The 20408-nt window shown below is 40.0% G+C and overlaps 1 protein-coding gene across 6 annotated transcripts; it reads right to left on the bottom strand.

The window, feature by feature from the left end:
• Positions 1-1306: 1306 nt before the first annotated feature.
• ZNF248 (zinc finger protein 248) lies at positions 1307-20095 on the bottom strand. Of its 6 annotated transcripts, XM_019794286.2 has the most exons (7): positions 19902-20094; positions 19047-19118; positions 18220-18321; positions 18078-18119; positions 8306-8432; positions 7920-8015; positions 1307-5705 (listed from the first exon to the last, which is right to left on the bottom strand). In XM_019794286.2, exons 4-7 carry the CDS (start codon positions 18090-18092, stop codon positions 4210-4212), a joined length of 1734 nt encoding a protein of 577 aa, XP_019649845.2. In that variant the 5' UTR covers positions 18093-18119; positions 18220-18321; positions 19047-19118; positions 19902-20094; the 3' UTR covers positions 1307-4209. The 6 variants fall into 6 exon arrangements, with proteins under 6 accessions (XP_019649845.2, XP_011216944.2, XP_034518304.1 ...); XM_011218642.3 differs by lacking the exon at positions 19047-19118; XM_034662413.1 differs by having other exon boundaries at positions 18220-19118.
• Positions 20096-20408: the final 313 nt, after the last annotated feature.

Raw genomic sequence — 20408 nt, forward strand, 5'->3', positions numbered from 1 at the left:
CACTTTCCAACTCCCCAAGTATCTGAGGTGACCTTGCTCTTAAAAAGTGGTGTCTAAGAGGAGATATATCAGTTCCTCATCTGAAAGAGAAGCCTGGGGATGTGCAGAGTCTGAAAGAAGAGGCAGGTGGGGAAGAGGGAGGAGGCGGAGATTACACAGTGTCCCGTCAACTCAGTGGCACAAGATTCCGTAGAAATAAAAGGAATCAGGCTAAGGCTAATCAGGAAGGCTAAGCCTTCCCCACAAACATGACGGTCAAAGGTGTAGGGCAAGGGCAGCTACAAACTGCAGTTGCCTACTGGGGGCAACAAGCAGGGTGGTTGAGGGCATCTAGGATGCCCAGTGGTTGAACCTTTCCAGAGGCTCTGGCTCTACCTTTCCGTGCCAGTATAGGCTTATGTGAAGTGACAGGACACACTGGGAAAGGGAAGGCCAACTCCCACATAGAAAACGGGCCTAAATCCCAAAAGACAGGTCCTAGGGAGTTAACCAGTAAACAGTTTCCAGGCACTGGGAACATAAATCGCTTAGTCATTTCAGAAAGCCATTCCTGTGACCCAGTCATTCCTTTTCTGATTTTGCACCTGAGCATAGGTTTTCAAGCTCTGGGAGATGACTCATTCATTGGCTGTGAAATCAGTTTAGTATATGGGAACAAGCATTTCTTTTAACAGAATGTGGTACAATACAAAATAAAACATCAAAGTATAGTAAGGTAATTAGGATGTTGTTTCAGGAAACAAAATCATAGGTATGTAAAACTGTTGGTTATACATGTACAGGTATTACAAACACACACGCACACACATGCATGCACTCTCTCCAGATAACCAAATGGCTCACTCCCTCCATTGTACCCTTCCCAGGGAGGTCATTCCCTCTCCAGGCTACATAGAATCAAACATCTTCCTGACAACTTCTCCTACTCTCATTTTACTTTACAGCACTTATCCCCATCATCTTCTCCCTTGCAGACATATTTTCTTGATATGACCTCTGGCAGCAACAAGGACACAAACTATCTGGTTATAGTGACTTGTGAAAAATATTCTAGAATAAGTTATCACTGGCCTATTTTGTAACAAATGACCATTCCTGGATCATTACAAACGTGGGGCCAGGAAGAGATGGTATCATCTGGCATAAATGTCAACTCTTGTGTTCGCAAGGATGGGCTATATTACAGGAAGAATGTAGAAAAGTTGCCTTGAGCAGACAAAAGCAACAGCAGCTACACATAATATTTAAGTACATGCTAAAAATGCCCTATTAAGCGGACAAGGAAAAGGGTAAATTAATCAAACGATGCAGGGACAACCGGCTGTTTATTTGGAAGGATACAGAGCTGCTTATCTCATAACACATATAACAAGAAACACCACAGAAAGATATATGAATAATGTCATTTAACATAATGTCTGCTTCATGCATGTCAACAGAGACATACCTGCCACAGTGCTCAGTTCCAAAAGGAATCTACTTATGGCGATACAAAAGCACAATGAAGTAGAAATAGTTAGCTTTCAACTAGTAGAATAAGTTTATTTCTAATACTGAGACTTTACATAGGAATTTACAGAAATAAAAAAAACACTGTGCTGCTTAGAATCCATTGGCTCCACCCAGACCTTCTCTCCACTTTCTCTGTGCCCACCTGGGCTAACCTGCAGATCGCATCTGGTTGGGTCCTCCACCAGCAATTCGGTGCCACAATTCTGGTAGGGACAGTATCTCCTAGGAGATGGTTTCTCCTCCATGAGAGCAGCTCCCACTGGGCTTTTGTGACACTAGTTTCCATCCTTTGCCCCTTTTACGACTTAGAATGGTCATGGCTTCTGGGTGATGCTAGTCTCTAGGTGTTTCAGTATCCCTTGTTTCTGGCCCACACCACTGTACTACGTCTACCATTACAATCCTCTTGGTGGGGGCAGAGTTCTGTTTGTCATTAGAAGCAGGGCTGATACAAATAGCTATCCACATATTAACTTGTCAAAAGAAATCATTCTTCCCCCAAATCACTGTATAGAACATGAACACTTAGAACTAAGTACTCATCTGTACCAGCTGAAATGCCTTCAGCTAGAAGTAACAGATAAGCAACCACTATCACCGCAGTAACAGAAAGTCCTAGCCGAAAACAGGTCCAGATGGAGCTGTGCAGCTCAATGACATCGCCTCTGAGCCAGGCTTTTCCCATTTTGTCTACTGTTATCTTCAGGATATTGCCCTTCAGGGCCACGAGCTATAATTTGGTATAACATACAAACAGGAAAAAGTCCAGCATAAGAGAGACAATCTCTCCTTGTGTCTTCTCATGTCATGACAATAGTTTATCACTGAGATGTTTCCCAGAAGTACCGCAGAATATTTCCCAAACACCTCAACAAAATCATTAGAATAGCATCTCCACGATTAACTTAAATTAATCTGGATTTACTCCTAAATCATCTGGGGGAAGAATGAAAAGAGATAAAACAGAGCCCAGCACGTAAGAAGCAGGGTAGTGGGTGTGCAGTGTCTCTTGGAACTGCTAATCAGTGTGTTCCAAGGAGGTGTGGGAAAACAGTAGGACAAAGGAGGCAGGGACAGTGCATGACACCCTATTATTTTAAATACAAATACAGAGTTCCTGGGTCACATACAGATCATGCCTAAATAGATACAATAATGAAATACTAAGAGTAAGAAAGTGGCATTCGAGTATATACCATCACTTTTTATTTGTGGAGTGCAATGGGTATTCCTGTTCATAAATGATGTTAACCTTTGAAAAATTCATGTAAATCCCACTGTTATTAACATCACTTACAACATTATAGACTGACCCAGAGGCAGCTGAAAAACCTCAGAAAAATATCATTTGGCTTCTTTGGGAAGTAGTAGTAGATCAGTAACAATGGCCATACTAATTCCTATTTGCCAGCAACGTCAGAGGGAAAGTTGGTGATGTGGTTGTAAAATAAAGTATACTGGCCAAACGACAAAGAGACTCAGGTAGTATTTACAAGTAAGACTGGATGCAGAGGTAGTTAAAAAACCTCACAAAAACAAATTTGGGGTTCTTTATTGATGAGGCAGTTCAGCAGTAATGGCCATAGTCATTTATTTATGTCAGGATATGGGAGGGGGGTATGTTGTTTGTACTTTAAATTGTCCAGATATATTTTCATATATACACAATGGTGTGCTGGGGGGAAGTATTTGACAACAGGTTCACTGAGAAAATAAAACCCCCGTTTGTAGAGTTTGCCAATTTCCAGGGCATAAATGCTCCCACTAAAGCCAAGCCACCTACAGGACAACACTGAGTGCAGAGGTGGGAAGAGATGTGCAGAAGCACATTAGACAGTATTTTTACCATGCAACTCGATAATGTAAGTGACCGAAAGAACAAAGAGCAAAATGTTATCAAATAATTAGGAAGTGATGAGTGCTGAGTATTTATTACCTTTGTTTTAATATAATTTAATTTTTAAATAATGACTATGTTTAAGAACTGGCTCACAAAATTCCTGAAAATTTAACCATCAGCAGGTGCAAGCCAGTGTGAGCTTACTCTAACACACCACTGCATACCTGTGGGTATGTGTGTATAAATATATTTACATACACATATATATACATATATAATTATGTCAACCCATAAAGACACTGGTGGTATTTAGTGTGGGAGATACTAGTACAGACCATAGTAGTTATTTAATTAGGGAATATTGTCTCCTCACAAGTTGTTGGACTCCAATATGCAAATCAAGCATACCTTTAATTTCTGCTATATTATTATACCCACATCTGGCCTGCAAACATCAGGGACTCTTCAAAAATGTTTAATGTTGTTGTGATTCATCTTTTTTTAAGCTTCAGATTCCACTGTGAATATGGATATGAATGAATACCATCCACTATATTTACAAAAAATTTGGTATCACATCTGGAATATGACACAACATAAATTCTAGACAAAGATTTCTACCACATTCCTTAAGTGAATAAATTTCCCCTCAATATAAATTTTCTGATGAAAAGTTTCAGTTTTTCTTGAGAGCTTTCATGTATTCAAAATATCAGTAAGGTTTTGTGCTAGTATTAATTATTTGAAGTATGACAAGACATCACTTTCTAATAACATGAGGCATTCTTTGGGCTTCAATCGTCTCATTTTTTAAAATGGTGTAAGAATCTGAAAGGGCGGGTAAAGGCTTCTGGACATCAGGATGTTGAAAGAGCTTTCACCCTTGTGTGAATTCTCTGATGTTTTGTGAGTACCGACCTCTGACTGAAGGTCTTCCCACATCCATCACACTCATAGGGCTTCTCCCCTGTGTGAGTTCTCTGATGTTTAGTGAGAGCTGATTTTTCACAGAAGGTTTTCCCACACTCGTTACATTTATAGGGTTTCTCCCCTGTGTGAGTTCGTTGATGTACAATGAGGTTTGACTTCACACAGAAGGACTTCCCACATTCATTACACATAAAGGGTTTCTCTCCTGTGTGTGTTCTCTGATGGACAGTTAGGGCTGACCTGTGGCAGAAGGATTTCCCACATGTATTACATTCGTATGGTTTCTCCCCTGTGTGTGTTCTCTGATGTTCTGTGAGGTTTGACTTTACACAGAATGTTTTTCCACATTGCTTACATTCATAGGGTTTTTCTCCCGTATGTGTTCGCTGATGGTTCGTAAGGTGTGGTTTCTGACAAAAGGATTTCCCACATTCGGTACATTCATAGGGTTTCTCTCCTGTGTGTGTTCTTTGATGTTGAGTGAGGTTTGACTTCTCCCAGAATGTTTTCCCACATTCACCACATTCAAAGGTTTTTTCTCCTGAGTGACCTCTTCGAAGTTGGGTGAGATGTGACTTCTTGGTGAAGTTACTTCCATTTTCATTGTGCTCATAAGGTTTTTTGCCCATGTGTACTATCTGATGTTTAAAGACGGTTGACTTTTCCCACATTTTAGGACCCACTTTGTATTCGTGGGGAATCTTTCTTGCATAGGTTCCCTGATGGATAATGAAAGTTGAGTTATCACAGAAGGTTTGCCCATATGCGTCGTATTCATAAGGAGTCTCTCCTGTAAGAGTTCTCTGATGTCCCAATCTTAAATCTGTATAGAAGGACTTCCCACAAATATTACATTCATATGGCTCCATCTCCAGATGAGTTCTCTGAGATAAACTGAGTTCTAAACTGTGGATGAAGGTTCTTCCACATGCATTATATTTACAGAGCGTCTCTCCTATCTGTATTTTCTTGTTTGTGAAAAAGGCCGCTTCCTCACAGAAGGCTTGTCCATTTTCATTATACTCAGAAGGCTGGTCAAAAATTGGCTGACTGAGATCATGGCTATGATTAAGCACATTCCTTTTCTGATTATATTTGTAAGATTTCCCTCCAGGAGTTTTTTCATGCTTAATATCAAGGAGCAATTTCTCATATACATTAAACTCATCAGGCTTCTTTCCAGAATAGCTCTTTCTACTAATAATTAAGCCTGAAATATTTTTCAAACTCATTTCACACGAGTCACATATCTTATATGGAAAATTTCTTGAAGGAACAGAATCTGTGCCCAGATTGAAAGCTTTTGTTACTCTATCACCACTATCTATATTTAATGTTTTGTTGGTGGTGAAAGCAAGTTGCCAAAAATGTTCATCTTCATTGTCCTGGCTGCGGTCTATCAGGTCATCAACTTTCCAGTCTTCTAGAAATGAGAAAAATAACCACATCTTATGAATCCTAGTACACGTCTAATGGGACTGAACTCACACAAACGCCCTTTCATGTAGTCGATTCTTTTGTTTTAGGCTCAGTTTCCTGGCGTGAACTACATCCAAGCATACATTTCCTTTATCCTCCTGGTCTCAGCCGAAAGTAAACACATGCTGCAGTGGAAACTGGGAATGGAAACTGGCAAGGACATTTAACATTTTAAATATAAAACCTTCAAAACTGGACAGAAAAGGGTGTAAATTCAAAGCACAGGGAGCTGGGAGTGGCTGATTCAGGGAAGCTCAGAGAATGGGGTGAGCGGGACAGAGACACTGAACATTGAATTAAGTGATGGTGCCATTTAAGGTAGTAATAGGACGGTAGGATGTTCCTTATTGGATTCCTAGGAAACTAGGCTCTCCTGTTTTCACCTTGCTTAGACCCTTCCTCCCCAAGCTCCTCTCGTGATGAGATTGAATGGATTTTCACATCTTGTAAAAGTGGAATTGTTCTAGGACCACTGCTCTCATGTGTAAGCAACCACTCTCTAGAAAAGGAGTCTGCACACTAAGACTGCTGAGCAAGGGTCCTTGAGCTATGAGTGTTTTTTACATTTTCAGAGGGAAAAGATAGCAGAGACAGTAGGGAGGAGTGAGGAGGAAGAAGAAAGGGGAGGAGAGGGAAAAACAGAATCAGGAAAGAGGAAGAGCAGACACCCAGACCACATGTGGCCCACCAAACCTAAAATATGTGCTACTGTCTTTACATAAGAGTCCACCAACCTCCGATCTAGAAGCTCTCACCCAGCCCCGTGCCTTTACCACCACCCACAGCTGATGCCTCTCGTGTGGGCACTTCTGGCTCTGGCCTCAGCCACGTGCACCACACTCACATAGAACCAACGTCTTATTCAACACACAGACTGGGTTCTAGCAGTTCTCTCATGTCCAAGTTTAGGTATGTCGTAAGTCCCCTATAATCTAATTTCCCCTCAGTAAATGGTACCCTGATTTACCCAGTTGCTTAAGACCTATCAGTTGAGTCATGCTGGACTCCTGTCTCTCTTCCACACTATCAACCCAACAGCAAATCTTGTTGGCCTCATCGTCAAGATATATGTACAAACCTACGACTCCTCAGCCCTCCCAACATCACCTAAGCCACTATCCGCTCTCCTCTGGACTACATGATAGTCTCCTAAATGGTAATCCTTCCTTGCACGTGCCTAAGCACCACCTAACCACCAGATTGTATTTACTGCATAAACTGTAAATCAGATCTGATGATTTAATCTCACTTATATTTACTCAAAAAAACAAAAAAAACCCCAAGGATTTCTCACATCACTCAACATAAAGTTACCATGGTCCATGCTATTTCTTAGACATCACCTCCTATCACTCTCTCCCTCACACATGCTCACCTCTAGCCACAACAGCCCCCTTGACATTTTTCAAACACTAAGAACACAGCTGCGAAGTTTGGCACCTGCCTGGAAGAGCTCACACTTTCACTTTACTAGGGCCTCATCCCTCCTGTGGACCTCATCAAACAGGTATTCTCTGACTTCCTTACCCATTAGCACGTGCCATCATTCTCCACCCCCTCCCCACTGCTTTAACTGTCTCCACGGTGCTTACCACAACAAATACTGCATGTACACATTCACACACATACACTTGTGTGTGTGTGCACACACACACAAACATGCTTCTTGTCCCTCACTGTAATACACACTCCATGATAAAAGGGATGTTAATCTCTTAATTACCTAAAAACGTAACTGGGTTGTAGTGAGTGTCCAACATATATTTGTTAAATGAATATCTCAAGTATAGCATGAATACATACCAGGTAACAAAAGGTGTCCAAAGAGAATAGAGGGAAGGCAAACAGTTTTAAAAGATAAATTAACCATGAAAAATTACCTAAGATGACGTCAACTGAGTCTGCATTATAGGTATTGGTAAATCACTCTAAAATATCAAAGGACAAAGGAAAGCATTTATGCAAGAAAGTGACATGTGGAGGAGTGTGATTAAGGTAATGGAGGGATGTGGGCCAACTGTCCCTAGTCACTTCCAAAGGTCTAAAATTAAAAAAAGAAATTTCTGAAGAATATTTCACAAGCAATAAACCCTAAACCAATGGCCTAATAAGACCTCATTCCCTTGTCTTCCACCTGCCTGTGCAGTCACTAACTCACCTTGGTTGCAGTGGCTTGGGAATCCTGCCTCTAATATCCAGGGCTCTTCTCCTTGTTCTATCTTGAAGACCACTTCTGGCTTAGTAATGCAATATCCTGTTGAGCAAAAATAATACAAGATGATGGCTAAATAGCCTGGCTTCAGGGACTCTGAAAAAATGATGGGGAAGGAAGGTACAGCTTCAGAAGTTGCCCAAGGGAGATGCCCATATGAACCAATGCCTAAGCAGTTTAAGAATACAGCATTGTTTATGGTGGACAAAGAGACTGGTCATCTTAGGGCCTTGAATCTCAAGTGTCAATCAAAATTCCACAGGCAGTTCATATGTTTCAACAACTAGAAACGCATGCTACTGGTAGTCACAAGGAAAAAGAAAGATTCTTACCTACTGAGACAAAATGGCTGTAATTTTCTAGAATCACATCTCTGTATAGTATCTTCTGAGCAGGATCCAGCAGATACCACTCTTCCTGAGTGAAGTCCACACATACATCTTTGAATGACACTTGTTCCTGTAATAGTATATTCCTTTTCTATATGAAGCCGTCAGAACTATATGACATGGAAGAATTTTAAAAGAGCTAATCCCTTTAGAGTTTGCTAAAAACTGATACACAGGATGCCTTCTTTTGTGCTATTTACTTTGTAGGATAAAAGAAATATCTTGTACAAACAGCGTTTCCACTAAAGGCCTAAAACTGTTCTCCTTGCTGCAAATACTACTGATGAAAACAAACACACAACATTCCTATTCTCAAAGTGCTTATGATCTAATGAGGAGATACATACAATAACATTTATTAAATTGTACACTGCAGGAGCTAGCAGTATGCACACAGTAGACAGGGAAGGAAAGCAGACCAAGAAAAAGTTAGTTCTTTAATATTATCATTTATATGATAGAAAAAAATAGACAATAAAACAGACAAAGCAGACCAGAAGGGGACCCAGATACCAGAAATAATAAACAGGAACTTCAAAATGGAATGTGATTAATATGTTCAATATAACAGAGGAAAATACGAACAAAATAAGTGGGAGTTCAATGAATATATGGTATGTGTACTGTGCAGAACAGAATTACTAGAGCAGGCCTGAGACTGCCATCCTTTGAAAGGTCTGCTGCTATGAAGGTATCCCTTGGCTGGCATCTGGGAACTTAAATTCCCTAATAAGAATGGTTCACTGAGCCTAAACTCTTTGTGTAAGCAATATGGTTTATGCTGCACACATACATTCCTTCTAAGTCCGGAAGTTTCTGCGCCAAGCAGAGAGGACCAATGCGATCAACTCCCAATTAAAAACACTGAGCACCGTCTGCTAAGCTTCCCTGGCAGATATTTCACATTTATTGTCAATCTCATTGCTAGATTTGGGAGAAGACTCTTAGAAGTTTGCTCCTGGCTTCCTCTCAACTATGCTCTGTGTGCGTCTTTTCCCCTTGTTGATTCTGCTTTATAATATAAGTCACAGCCGTAAGTAGAACCAGCCGCAGACTCACCCTAGTAAGTCACTGAGCCTGGGGATGGTCTTGGGGACCTACGATAGATGTGTATACAGACACATCTACATGCACATGCATACAGAGATACAATGGGTATTCTAGAGCTGAGAAATACAACACTGGAATTAGGAACTCATTAAGTGGGTTCAAAATCCTATTAGGGAAAACATATATAAATCTAACAAGAGTATCAAAACATGTATGCGTCTAACAAAATGGTACCAAAATACATATCCCCAAAACTGATAGAACTGAAAGGAGAAATACACAAATTTATAATCATAGTTGGGAGGCTTCAACATCCCTCTGTCAAAACTGAGAGTTCAAGGAGGCAGAATATCAGTAAGTATACAGATGACCTGAACCGCACTACCCATCAACATGATCTAAATGACAGTTACAAAATACTCCATCCAAAACAATAAAACACACATTTTATCATTCTATTCTAGCTCATATGTAACATTCACCATGAGAGACCATAGTCTTGGCCACAAAACACATCTTAACAAATTTAAAACAATAGCTATCATACCAAATACATTCTCCGAATACAATGGAAAAGAATTCAATAAAGAGAGAGCTGGAGAATCACTCGAACACTTGAAAATTAAACAACACACTTATAAATAACCTGTAGTTCAAAGAGAACTCGAAAGAAAGTTTTAAATATTGTACATGAAATAAAAATAAAAACGCCACTCATCAAAATTTGTGGGATGAATTGAAAGCAGTACATAGAAATTTACAGCAAGTGTATATATTAGAAAAGAAAAATTTTAAATCAGTAACCTAAGTTTCCATCTTAACACACTACAGAAGAAAAGTAAATTAAGCCAAAAGGAAGCAAAATAAAAGGAAATATTAGAATAAACCAATGAAATTGAAAACGTGAAAAAAAGAAAATTAATGAAACCAACAGCCACTTCTTTGAAAAGATCAATAAATTAATAAACTTCCAGAAACCTAACCAAGAAAAAAGAGAAAAGAAACAAACTGTGAATCTCAGAAATGATAGGTCAACACTACTGATCCTATGAACACTAAAATAATAAGAGAATACTACAAACAATTTTATTCCTGAAAAATTAACTTAAATGAAATGGATAAATTCCTTAAAAGACACAGAAGGGGGAATGAAGCATGAGAGACTATGGACTCTGAGAAACAAACTGAGGGCTTCAGAGGGGAGGCGGGTGGGGGAATGGGATAGGCTGGTGATGGGTAGTAAGGAGGGCACGAATTGCATGGTGCACTGGGTGTTATACGCAACTAATGAATCATCGAACTTTACATCAAAAAAAATAAATATAAATAAATAAAATTTTAAAAAAAGACACAGCTACCAATTCACACAAGGAGAAATAGATAACCTGAACAGATCTATATCTGTTAAAAAACAAAAAACCAACTGAATTACTAATTAAATCACTTCCAAAATAGAAAGTACTAAGCCCATACAGTGTCACTGGTGAATTCTACTAAACATTTAAGGAAAAAAAACTAATTTTCCACAATCTCCTCCAGTAAACACTTCCAAACTCATATTATAAGGCCAACATTACCCTGATACCAAAACTAGATAAAGACATGAGAAACTAAAGACCAGTACCTCCCATTAGCATACATAAAAAAATCCTCAAATACTGGCAAATCAAATCTGGCAATATATACAACACATTATAAACCATAACCAAGTGGAATTTATTCCAGGTCTGGAAGGCCAGGTCAATATTTAAAAAAAAAAAATCAATCAATACAATGCAGCACATCAATGAGCCAAAGAAGAAAAATTACATGATCAAATCAATTGATGGAAAAAAAGCATCTTACAAAATCTAACAGCCATTCATGATGAAAATTCTCAGTGAACTAGGAATAGGGGGAATGTTCTTAGCTTGATAAAGACCATCCATAAAAACCCTACAGCTGACATCATATTTAATGTTAAGAGACTGGGACACTTTTCCCCTAAAGGGCAGGAATAGGGCAAGGATGTCTTACCTCAATACTCCTATTCAACTCTGTACTAGAAGTCTTAGCTAGTGCAGGAAGACCAAAACCAAACCAAACCAACCCAAAACCAGAAATAAAACATAAATGATTGGCTCTCTATCCTGTTTCATTGATCTACGCGTCTATTTTTGGGCCAGTACCATACTGTTTTGATTGCTATAGCTTTGTAGTATAGCTGGAAATCTGGGACTGTGATCAATTTGTGAAACAAATCCAACTTTGTTTTTCTTTCCTAAGATTGCTCTGGCTATTCAGAGTAGAACAGAACAGAGAGAACAGAAACTAGACCAACAGTTATATGGTCAGCTAATTTTCAACAAAGAAGGCAAGAATATCCAACGGAAAAAGAGAGTCTCTTCAACAAATGGTGTTGGGAAAACCGGACAGCCAGCTACATGTAAAAGAATGAAACCGGACCACTTTCTTACACCATACACAAAAATAAACTCAAAATGGATTAAAGACCTAAATGTGAGACCTGAAACCATAAAAATCCCAGAAAAGCACAGAGGTAGTAACTTCTTTGACATAAGCCATAGCAACTTCTTTCTAGATGTGTCTTCCAAGACAAAGGAAATAAAAGCAAAATCAAACTATTGGGACTACACCAAAACAAAAAGCTCTGCACAGCAAAGGTAACCATCAATGAAACAAAAAGACAACCTACTAATGGAAGAAGATATTTGCAAATGATATATCCGTTAAGGATTTGATATCCAAAATATATAACTTACACAACTCAACACCAAAAAAACCCAAATAAGCTGATTAAAAACTGGGCAAAGAACCTGAATAAACATTTTTCCAAAGAAGACGAACAGAAGACCAAGAGACACATGAAGAAATGCTCAACATCACTAATCATCAGAGAAACTCAAATCAAAACCACAATGAGATATCACCTCACATGTATCAGAATGGTTAGAATAAAAAAAAAAAAGAAATTACAAGAGTTGGTGATAATGTGAAGAAAAAGGAACACTTGTGTACTGATAGTGGGGATGAAAACTGGTTCAGCCATTATGGAAAACTGTGTGGAGTTCCCTCAAAAAATTAAAAATAGAACTATCCTATGATCTAGTAATTCCACTACTGGGTATTTTCCCAAAGAAAATGAAACCACTGATTGGAAAAGATATGTTTATTGCAGCACTATTTACAGTAGGCAAGATATGGAAGAGTCCATCGATAGATGAAGGGATAAAGAAGATGTGGTTTATATATACAATGGAATATTACTCAGCCAAAGAATGAAATCTTGATAACTGCAACAACATGGATGGATCTAGAGGGTATAATACTAAGTGAAATAAGTCAGAAAAAGAAAGACAAATAGCATATGATTTCACTCATGTGCAATTTAAGAAACAAAACAAAGCAAAAAAGAGACAAAAAAAGAGACTCCCAAATATAGAGAACAAACTGGTGATTACCAGAGGGAAGGTGGGTGGGAAGAGGGGATGAGACAACTGGGGTGTATCACTGAGAAGGAAAAACAATACTCTCTTTATTTGAACTCAATATTATTGTCTCTATAAAAAATCTCAAGTAACTTACAAAAAGAAAGAAAAAATCTACTAGAAGTAAAAGGAAATATCAAAACATCACAGGATTCAAGGTCAATATAAAAAAGTCAACTGTTTTCCTATATCTGAATAAAGAATTAGAATTCCAAATTTTCAAATGAAAAAAATACTATTTACAATAGCACCCCCCAAAAAAGTACTCAAGTATAAAGTGTAACACAATATGTATATACAGAAAAACAAAACAACTGATGGAAGAAATCAAAGATCTGAATAAATGGAGAGATATTCCAAATTCATCAATAGGAAGACTCAAAATGCCTAAGATGTCAATTCTTTCCAACTTAATCTATAAATTCAGTGCAATCCAAATAAAACCCCCCAGCTATTTTGCAGATATTGACAAAATGATTCTGAAGTTTACATAGTAAAGAAAAGGATCCAGAATCGCCAACACAATGTGGAAGAAAAATGAGAATTCACATTGCCTTATCTTGAGACTTACTATAAAGCTACCAGTAACCAAGACAGTGTGATAGTGCTGAAAGAGACACATACATCAACAGAACAGAATAGAAGGTCCAGAAATAGTCTACCAAAATAAAGTCAAATGTTTTGACAAAGGCACAAAGGCAATAAAAAGAGAAAGACAGTCTTTCAACAAATGGTGCTTGAACAACTGGACACTCATGCAAAAGAAATGAACCTAGACACAGACTTTACACAAGTGTTAACTAAAAATGAATCAGAGATCTAAATGTTAAATGCAAAACTTTAAACCTTCTAGAAGAAAATACAGAACAAAAAATAGGTGAAAAATCTCTGTGACCCTGGATTTTGTGACAAGTTTCTAGATACAACAGAAAAAGCATATTCATTCCATGGGGGGGGGGAAGCATGTGATGGATATTATTAAAAATAAAATCATCTGCTCTGTGAAAGACATTTCTAAGAAAATGAAAGGACAAGGCACAGATTGGGAGAAAATATTCACAACACATGTATCTAATAAAGGATTTGCATCCAAAAAATACAAAGAAATCTTAAAGCTCAAGAATAAGAAAACAAATGACCCAATTGAAAAAGGGCAAAAGAGCTAAAGAAACATTTCACCAAACATATAAGGATAGCAAATGAATATATGAACAGGTGCTCAACATCACCTATTAGTGGGAAAATGCAGACAACATGACACATTTATTAGAATGATTAAATCCAAAATAATGACGATACCAATTTCAGGTCCAGAACCAGAACAACAAANTGCAGACAACATGACACATTTATTAGAATGATTAAATCCAAAATAATGACGATACCAATTTCAGGTCCAGAATCAGAACAACAAAGATTCTTTTTTTTTTTTTAAAGATTTTATTTATTTATTTGACAGAGATAGAGACAGCCAGCGAGAGAGGGAACACAAGCAGAGGGAGTGGGAGAGGAAGAAGCAGGCTCATAGCGGAAGAGCCTGATGTGGGGCTCGATCCCGTAACGCCGGGATCACGCCCTGAGCCGAAGGCAGACGCTTAACCGCTGTGCCACCCAGGCGCCCCAGAACAACAAAGATTCTGATTCTGATTCATGGTTGGTAGGAATACAAACTGATACAGCACCTTTGTAAAAACAGTTTGGCAATTTCTGCAAAGCTAAACATACATACATACATACATACATATATACATAACTGACCCAGCAATTCCACACTCTACGTGTTTGAAAAATTATGTCTGCTTAAAAATCTACATGTGAATATTACTAGTACCTTAATTCGCAATGGCCCCAAACTGGAAGAATCAAGAGTCCATGGGTTAACAACTCTGAAATCATGTATGTGTATTCTGGAATTGAACTATCAAATAAGTGAAATCCAGATGATGTTAGCCGGATTCTCTTTGTAGAGTGGGAGATTACAGATAAGCAAGGAGAGAAGGTTAGAATGTTCCACGTGGTAATGTTTACAACAGGAGACAACAGTGTGAACTAATATTTAGCTTAATATGGATATAGATGGTTACATACTGAAATATTTATAGACACTGTATATACACGAATGAGTATACACATATATTTCCTTGTTCAGTTATTTGAGAGGGTCTGCAAGCAATGACACACCAGTAGCAACAAACACACCTAGTCCCCCAATCTTGGTTTCTCATACTATGCTCCAATGAAAAGAACCAGAGCTATTTAGGGGGAAAAAAAAAAAAAGGCTAGTTCTAGAGCAGGAAACCTGGAAAATCTACTACCAGGGAGAAAGGAAGAAGTATTCAAACAATAACGGGGTATGTCAAAAGACACAGGAACCAACAGAAGGTGCTTTTTAAAAGATGTATTTAATTATTTTTGAGAAAGAAGGAGACGGAGAGAGAGCGTGAGCAGGGTGGAGGAGCTGAGGCAGAGAGAGAATTTCAAGCAGGCTCCACACTCAGCAAAGAGCCTGACGTGGGGCTCAGTCCCAGGACCCTGAGATCATGACCTGAGCCAAAATCAAGAGTTGGCCACTCAACCAACTCAGCAGCCCAGGCGCCCCTAGAAGATGCTTTTAATAACCAACCTGGAACAACTTGAGCAACAAAAGGAACAACGGAGCACTATACTATAACCAAAATATAAAATAACTAGCCATGAATTCATCCTGATATAAATAAATGGATTAGTAAACAGGAGAGAACAGAAAAATCTCCTGTGCAGAATTCCTGATAATTTATGTAGATGCTCCAGCAGGAAGGAGGTATACTGTAACTCCCGACTTCCTTCCAAATAGTACAGTGTGAAAACAGAGGAAAGAAAAAGTAGCTTTACCACTACTCGTGACCACATTACTTCAGCCAAGTGATCAACAGTGATACATCACTATAATAAGTCATGTTGAGAGCGCTTACCCTTGACATGATGTGACCAAATGACATTATATCTCTGTGGTCTTCCTCCAAGAAACCCATAACCTCAGTCTAATCATGAAAACAACAGCAGACAATTCCCAATTAAGGGACAGTCTACAAAACACCTGAATGTACTCCTCCAGACTGCCAAGGTTATCAAAAACAAGGAAAGTCTGAGAAATTGTCACAGCCAAGGAGAGCCTTAGGAAACAACTAAGTGAAATGTGATACCCTGAAACAGAATACCTGCATGGAGGAGAAAACACCATGGTCAATTATCAAAAGACAAATTACATACCATAATAGTTTGCAACCCATATAACAGACAAGCATTAGTATCCCTATATATAAAGAGCTAGTCACTGAAGAAAAAAAAGACAGAAACTTAAGAGCAAAATGGGCAAAAGATATGAACAGAGGGTTCACAGAAATGTAAATACATCTTTCAAATATATGAAAAAATATTTAACCTCACCCAGTTAAGAAAACTGCAGATACAAAGTTCATAAAATACCACTTTGTATCTATCTGTTGCCAAAATTCCAAAAGTTGAACCATGTGTTCTATGGGAGAAGCTACAGACAAACAAGCACTCACGAGGTGCCAATGGGAGTGACACAAAATGATACCATAATCCCAAATGATCAAGTTTATCAATTATATTCACCCTTTGACCTGGCAGCCCACTTCTGGGAATTTATCTGATAGAAAAACCCTGTATGTACCAGGTCATCCATTAGAACATGGTTTGTAGTAGCAAAAGGTTTGAAATAGTTCATAACTAATAACCAGTTTAATAAACTGTGGAATGTCCATGCTTGGATTACTGTGCAGTTATAACAAAGAAAGAAGCAATCCACGTTCTGTTTACAGAAAGATGTCTGAGACAGGTGGAAAACAGTGGAAAAAAAAGCAAAGAAAGAATGGAAAACCGTGTATAGACTCGCTACTCAAAGTGTGGTGCCCGGAGCAGCAGAGTCAGCTTCACCTGGGAGCTTTTTAGAAATGCAAAACCCAGGGCCCCACCAGATCCACCAGATCAAAATCCGAATTTTTGCAGATGCCAGTGATGTACAGGTGCATTGAAGTTCGAAAAGCCCTAAGGATGATGGAGTCCCTTCTAAATAAAAGTAGGGGGCATACAAGAGTATCTTTTAACTGAATAAAGAAACACTGGTAGGACAAACAAGAAAGATGGGTATCTACAGTAGGGTGACCATACAGTCCCATTTGTCTGGGACTGTCCCAATATATGCCAGTTGTCCCACCATAACTTTACAGAACCTCTTTCATTCTCGGCGGAAGTGTCTCAATTTAGATGAGAAATAAATGTCACCCGTCCTAGAGGGAACATAGCTCAACCTTTTAGCCATGTTAATACATTACTAATTCAAAAGTATTTTATTAAAAAAGAGAGACAAAACCAGTCAAGAAAAAAGACTGAAAAAAGCAGTGAGCCAAGGACAGTTAAGCAATATACCCAAGGAGAGGGAACATTTGGAGCTAAAGGGAAAGACAACTTCATGAGGGACAGAAAGAGAATGTATCAGAGTTAAGAAAGGAGAGCTAGGAGGGAGGTGTCAGAGACAAGAGAGACTGAGGATTATGCCACAGGACGGTCAAGTAAGACAAAGACAAAAATTAGATTTGACTACAATATGGTGGCCTTTTCCAGAACTGATTCAGGTGAGTGGTGGTGGTGAAGGAGCAAGAATGCATGCATGAGGTTGAAATGTAAATGAGAAATTCAGAGACCAAACCCACAACAGTCTGCTACTTAAGTTAGAAACACAACCAAGCTGACACAAACACTTATGGAGAGCTATCTGCAGGACGTGTGGTCCGCCATTCTGCCAGGTCTTCAAAGTCTTATTCCTGCATCAAGCAGGACCATGGAGGGCTGTCTACTCAAACCTCTTTGTTTGGTCCCCTGAAAAGCATCCACACATCTTTGGCACAGTGCTGTGTCTATCAGAAATGATTATAGGCAATTTCAGTGTTGTTATTAGAAAAATTAGAGGAAATTTTACAACTTGCACAATTCTGTGAAATTAAGAGTCCTGCATCTGATTCTGCCAACTGTTCTTTGAATTTGCTACTCTCAACATATTTCCCTTCAAGTAATTCTTGCCTATTTCTATTTTTTCTTTTTAAAAATATGAGTCCTTACAAACTTTAGAAAACCCATTTTAAAACAAAGTGGGAATAAATAAACAAAAAGCTCACCTGGGATCTGTTCATTTTCGGCTCTTACTGAAGGAGGGAGAGCTGAGGAAGACGGAAGGGAGAAGGAAGTTAGGAAAGACTTGGCCTGCCTTGCAGTTCCTGGATTTACCTGCCTACACAGCTCCACATACAAGATACTTACGTGTCCATGTGTGGCTCCGATATATGTTGAGCTTAGACATGATACTTTTCACTGAGTGAATGTAAACATTTGTTTCTTATTGATTTATTACCAATTTAGGTTCTGTGACACAGAAAAATTAAAAACATGAGAAGATGAGTTTAACATTTAACAGTAACCTAAAGGAGGAAACACTATGGATTTGTCAGAACTGATGTGGTACGGAAAAATTAAAAACCTCAAGCCACATTGTTAATCTGTTTTCCTCTTAACACCATTAATCCCTTGAGGTTAGATTATCCAAGAAACCTCTGAAAAAAAGAGATGGGGGTGTTTAAGGCAAGATAAAAAAATGTTTCACGCTTGTTCTAACCTTCTTACAACTTTCAAAATGTCTTTTAATAAGAAGCTATCTTTGACTTAACAGTGACAAAATGGGCAGTGGCCTGGGAATTCGCAGACCTTACTTTTAACCATGGTTCTGCCACTAACAAACTGCATGATCTCGGTCAGTCACCTCAGACTTAAAATCTTTTTTTTCGTTTTTCAAATAAGGTCAGAACAGATAACCTCAAAAAAAAAAAAAAAAAACCTTGCCTGCACTACCATCCCGTGCGTCTACGAGGCCAGGAGAGCGGGAACCTCCGCATCTTTCTAGATGCCATCAACAAGGGGAAATAGTGAACGGAAAATGAGGGGAGGAGGCGGTGTTCAGGGAGGGGTGATGACAGATTTGCCTTCGTTATAGCTGGTGAGCCTTTCATTCCCGACCATGCCCTCACAAACTCTCCAAAGAAGTGACATTTCCTGTGTCGCCTGCGTGCCCACCCCTCTCAGCTCCAGCTCACCTCGCTCTTCTTAAATTTGTCCCAGACCTTCCACCGTCACACAGCCTTCGATGGCTTCAGGATACTGTCATGCTTATACATAACAAATAACAAATGAATACATAATAAATAATAACTGGGGACCTGGGGAATGTCAGAGCCAGGAAAGGGCCTTGGTGGCTAGCTAGCCCAGCCTCTTCCCTCTTCTATTGCACAAATGAGTTAACTGAGCAATGAAGGCCCCAGAGACTTGTCCAAGCTCCAGCCGCATGTATTATATACGTAACAAACAAATACAACAGCAGCTAACAAAATCTGAGTGCTCAGAACAATGCCACGCAGTAAGTATTACTGACATCCACACTTTACAGGTAAGGAGACGAAGTCTCAGGTAGACTATTCAGTCAGAGCAATTCAGTCACATCAGACGCCCTGCCTGGTTCCCCTACAACCGCACCCCTCCTAGTACGCCCGGCGCACATACGACGCACGCGTACACGTCACAACGCCAAGCGCGCACGCACGCGCGCACGCGCACTCACTCCTTCCCAGCCCCACCCCCTCCCCGTGGGCCCAGCGCACACGTCACGCACGCGCACTCCCCACCTGCGGCCGCGCGACGGCGCAGCCAGCTTAACGCTGGGGCTGGACACCTGCGGGCCTACGAGCCCGAAAGCCCTTGTTTCCGCGCGGGACCCTGGGTCCCTTAGTAAGAGACGCCCCCGCCCGCCGTCCTTTCAACTCCGCAGACGCCGCAGACGCCTGGGGGGGTCCCTCCAGTGTCCGCGGGGCTATCACCGCCGCCCCCGCCGGACTCCCGAGCGGCGCAGGGACCCCTCGGCCCACGCCCCCACGCCCCCAGCCCCTGGGGCTCACCCGCAGCTCCCTCGCCGCGTGGACCCGGAAGCCAGGAAAGGTTTCCCACGAGGGGCTGGAGGCCGGGGAAGGACGAGCCGGGAGAAGGCGGGGATGCACATGCGCAGAGGGAGGGAGCGGAGCGGCGCGGCGCGGCGGCGGAGGGTAGCTGAACTCCGCTCCTGGCAAGTGCCTCTACCCTTAGAAGGGATGCCTCGCCCCAAAGCTAACAGTACCGAGCTAACAGGGTTTTAGTGAAGCTTAGAGGCGTTTAGGACGTATGTCTGGCACATAAATTGTTCAGTGGCTCTCGCAAGATTCTCTTCCCCTGTGTACATCATGCCCATTTCTTGAGAAATCAGCTGGAGAGTTTCTGCCGACTTTGCTGAGTTGAGAGATTACTGAGATACTCACTCCTGCTGCCTGGAGCCAGACTTCTGTCCTTGCCCCTCTACCTGTGCATCAAAGCAGTGTGCCTTTTAGACACAAGCCGAGAGAAGGAAAGCTGTGCTTGAATTTCATTTACAT

The sequence above is a fragment of the Ailuropoda melanoleuca genome, chromosome 6, assembly GCF_002007445.2.
Source record: "Ailuropoda melanoleuca isolate Jingjing chromosome 6, ASM200744v2, whole genome shotgun sequence".
In the NCBI taxonomy this organism is placed as follows: Eukaryota; Metazoa; Chordata; class Mammalia; order Carnivora; family Ursidae; genus Ailuropoda; species Ailuropoda melanoleuca.

Excerpts from the sequence above, each read along its gene's own strand:
- ZNF248 (XM_011218644.3), bottom strand. Across the intron at positions 8,016-8,305 it reads CAGCCATTTTGTCTCAGTAG|GATATTGCATTACTAAGCCA; the intron begins GTAAGAATCTTT and ends TTTGCTCAACAG. Across the intron at positions 5,706-7,919 it reads CCCAAGCCACTGCAACCAAG|AAGACTGGAAAGTTGATGAC; the intron begins GTGAGTTAGTGA and ends TCTCATTTCTAG.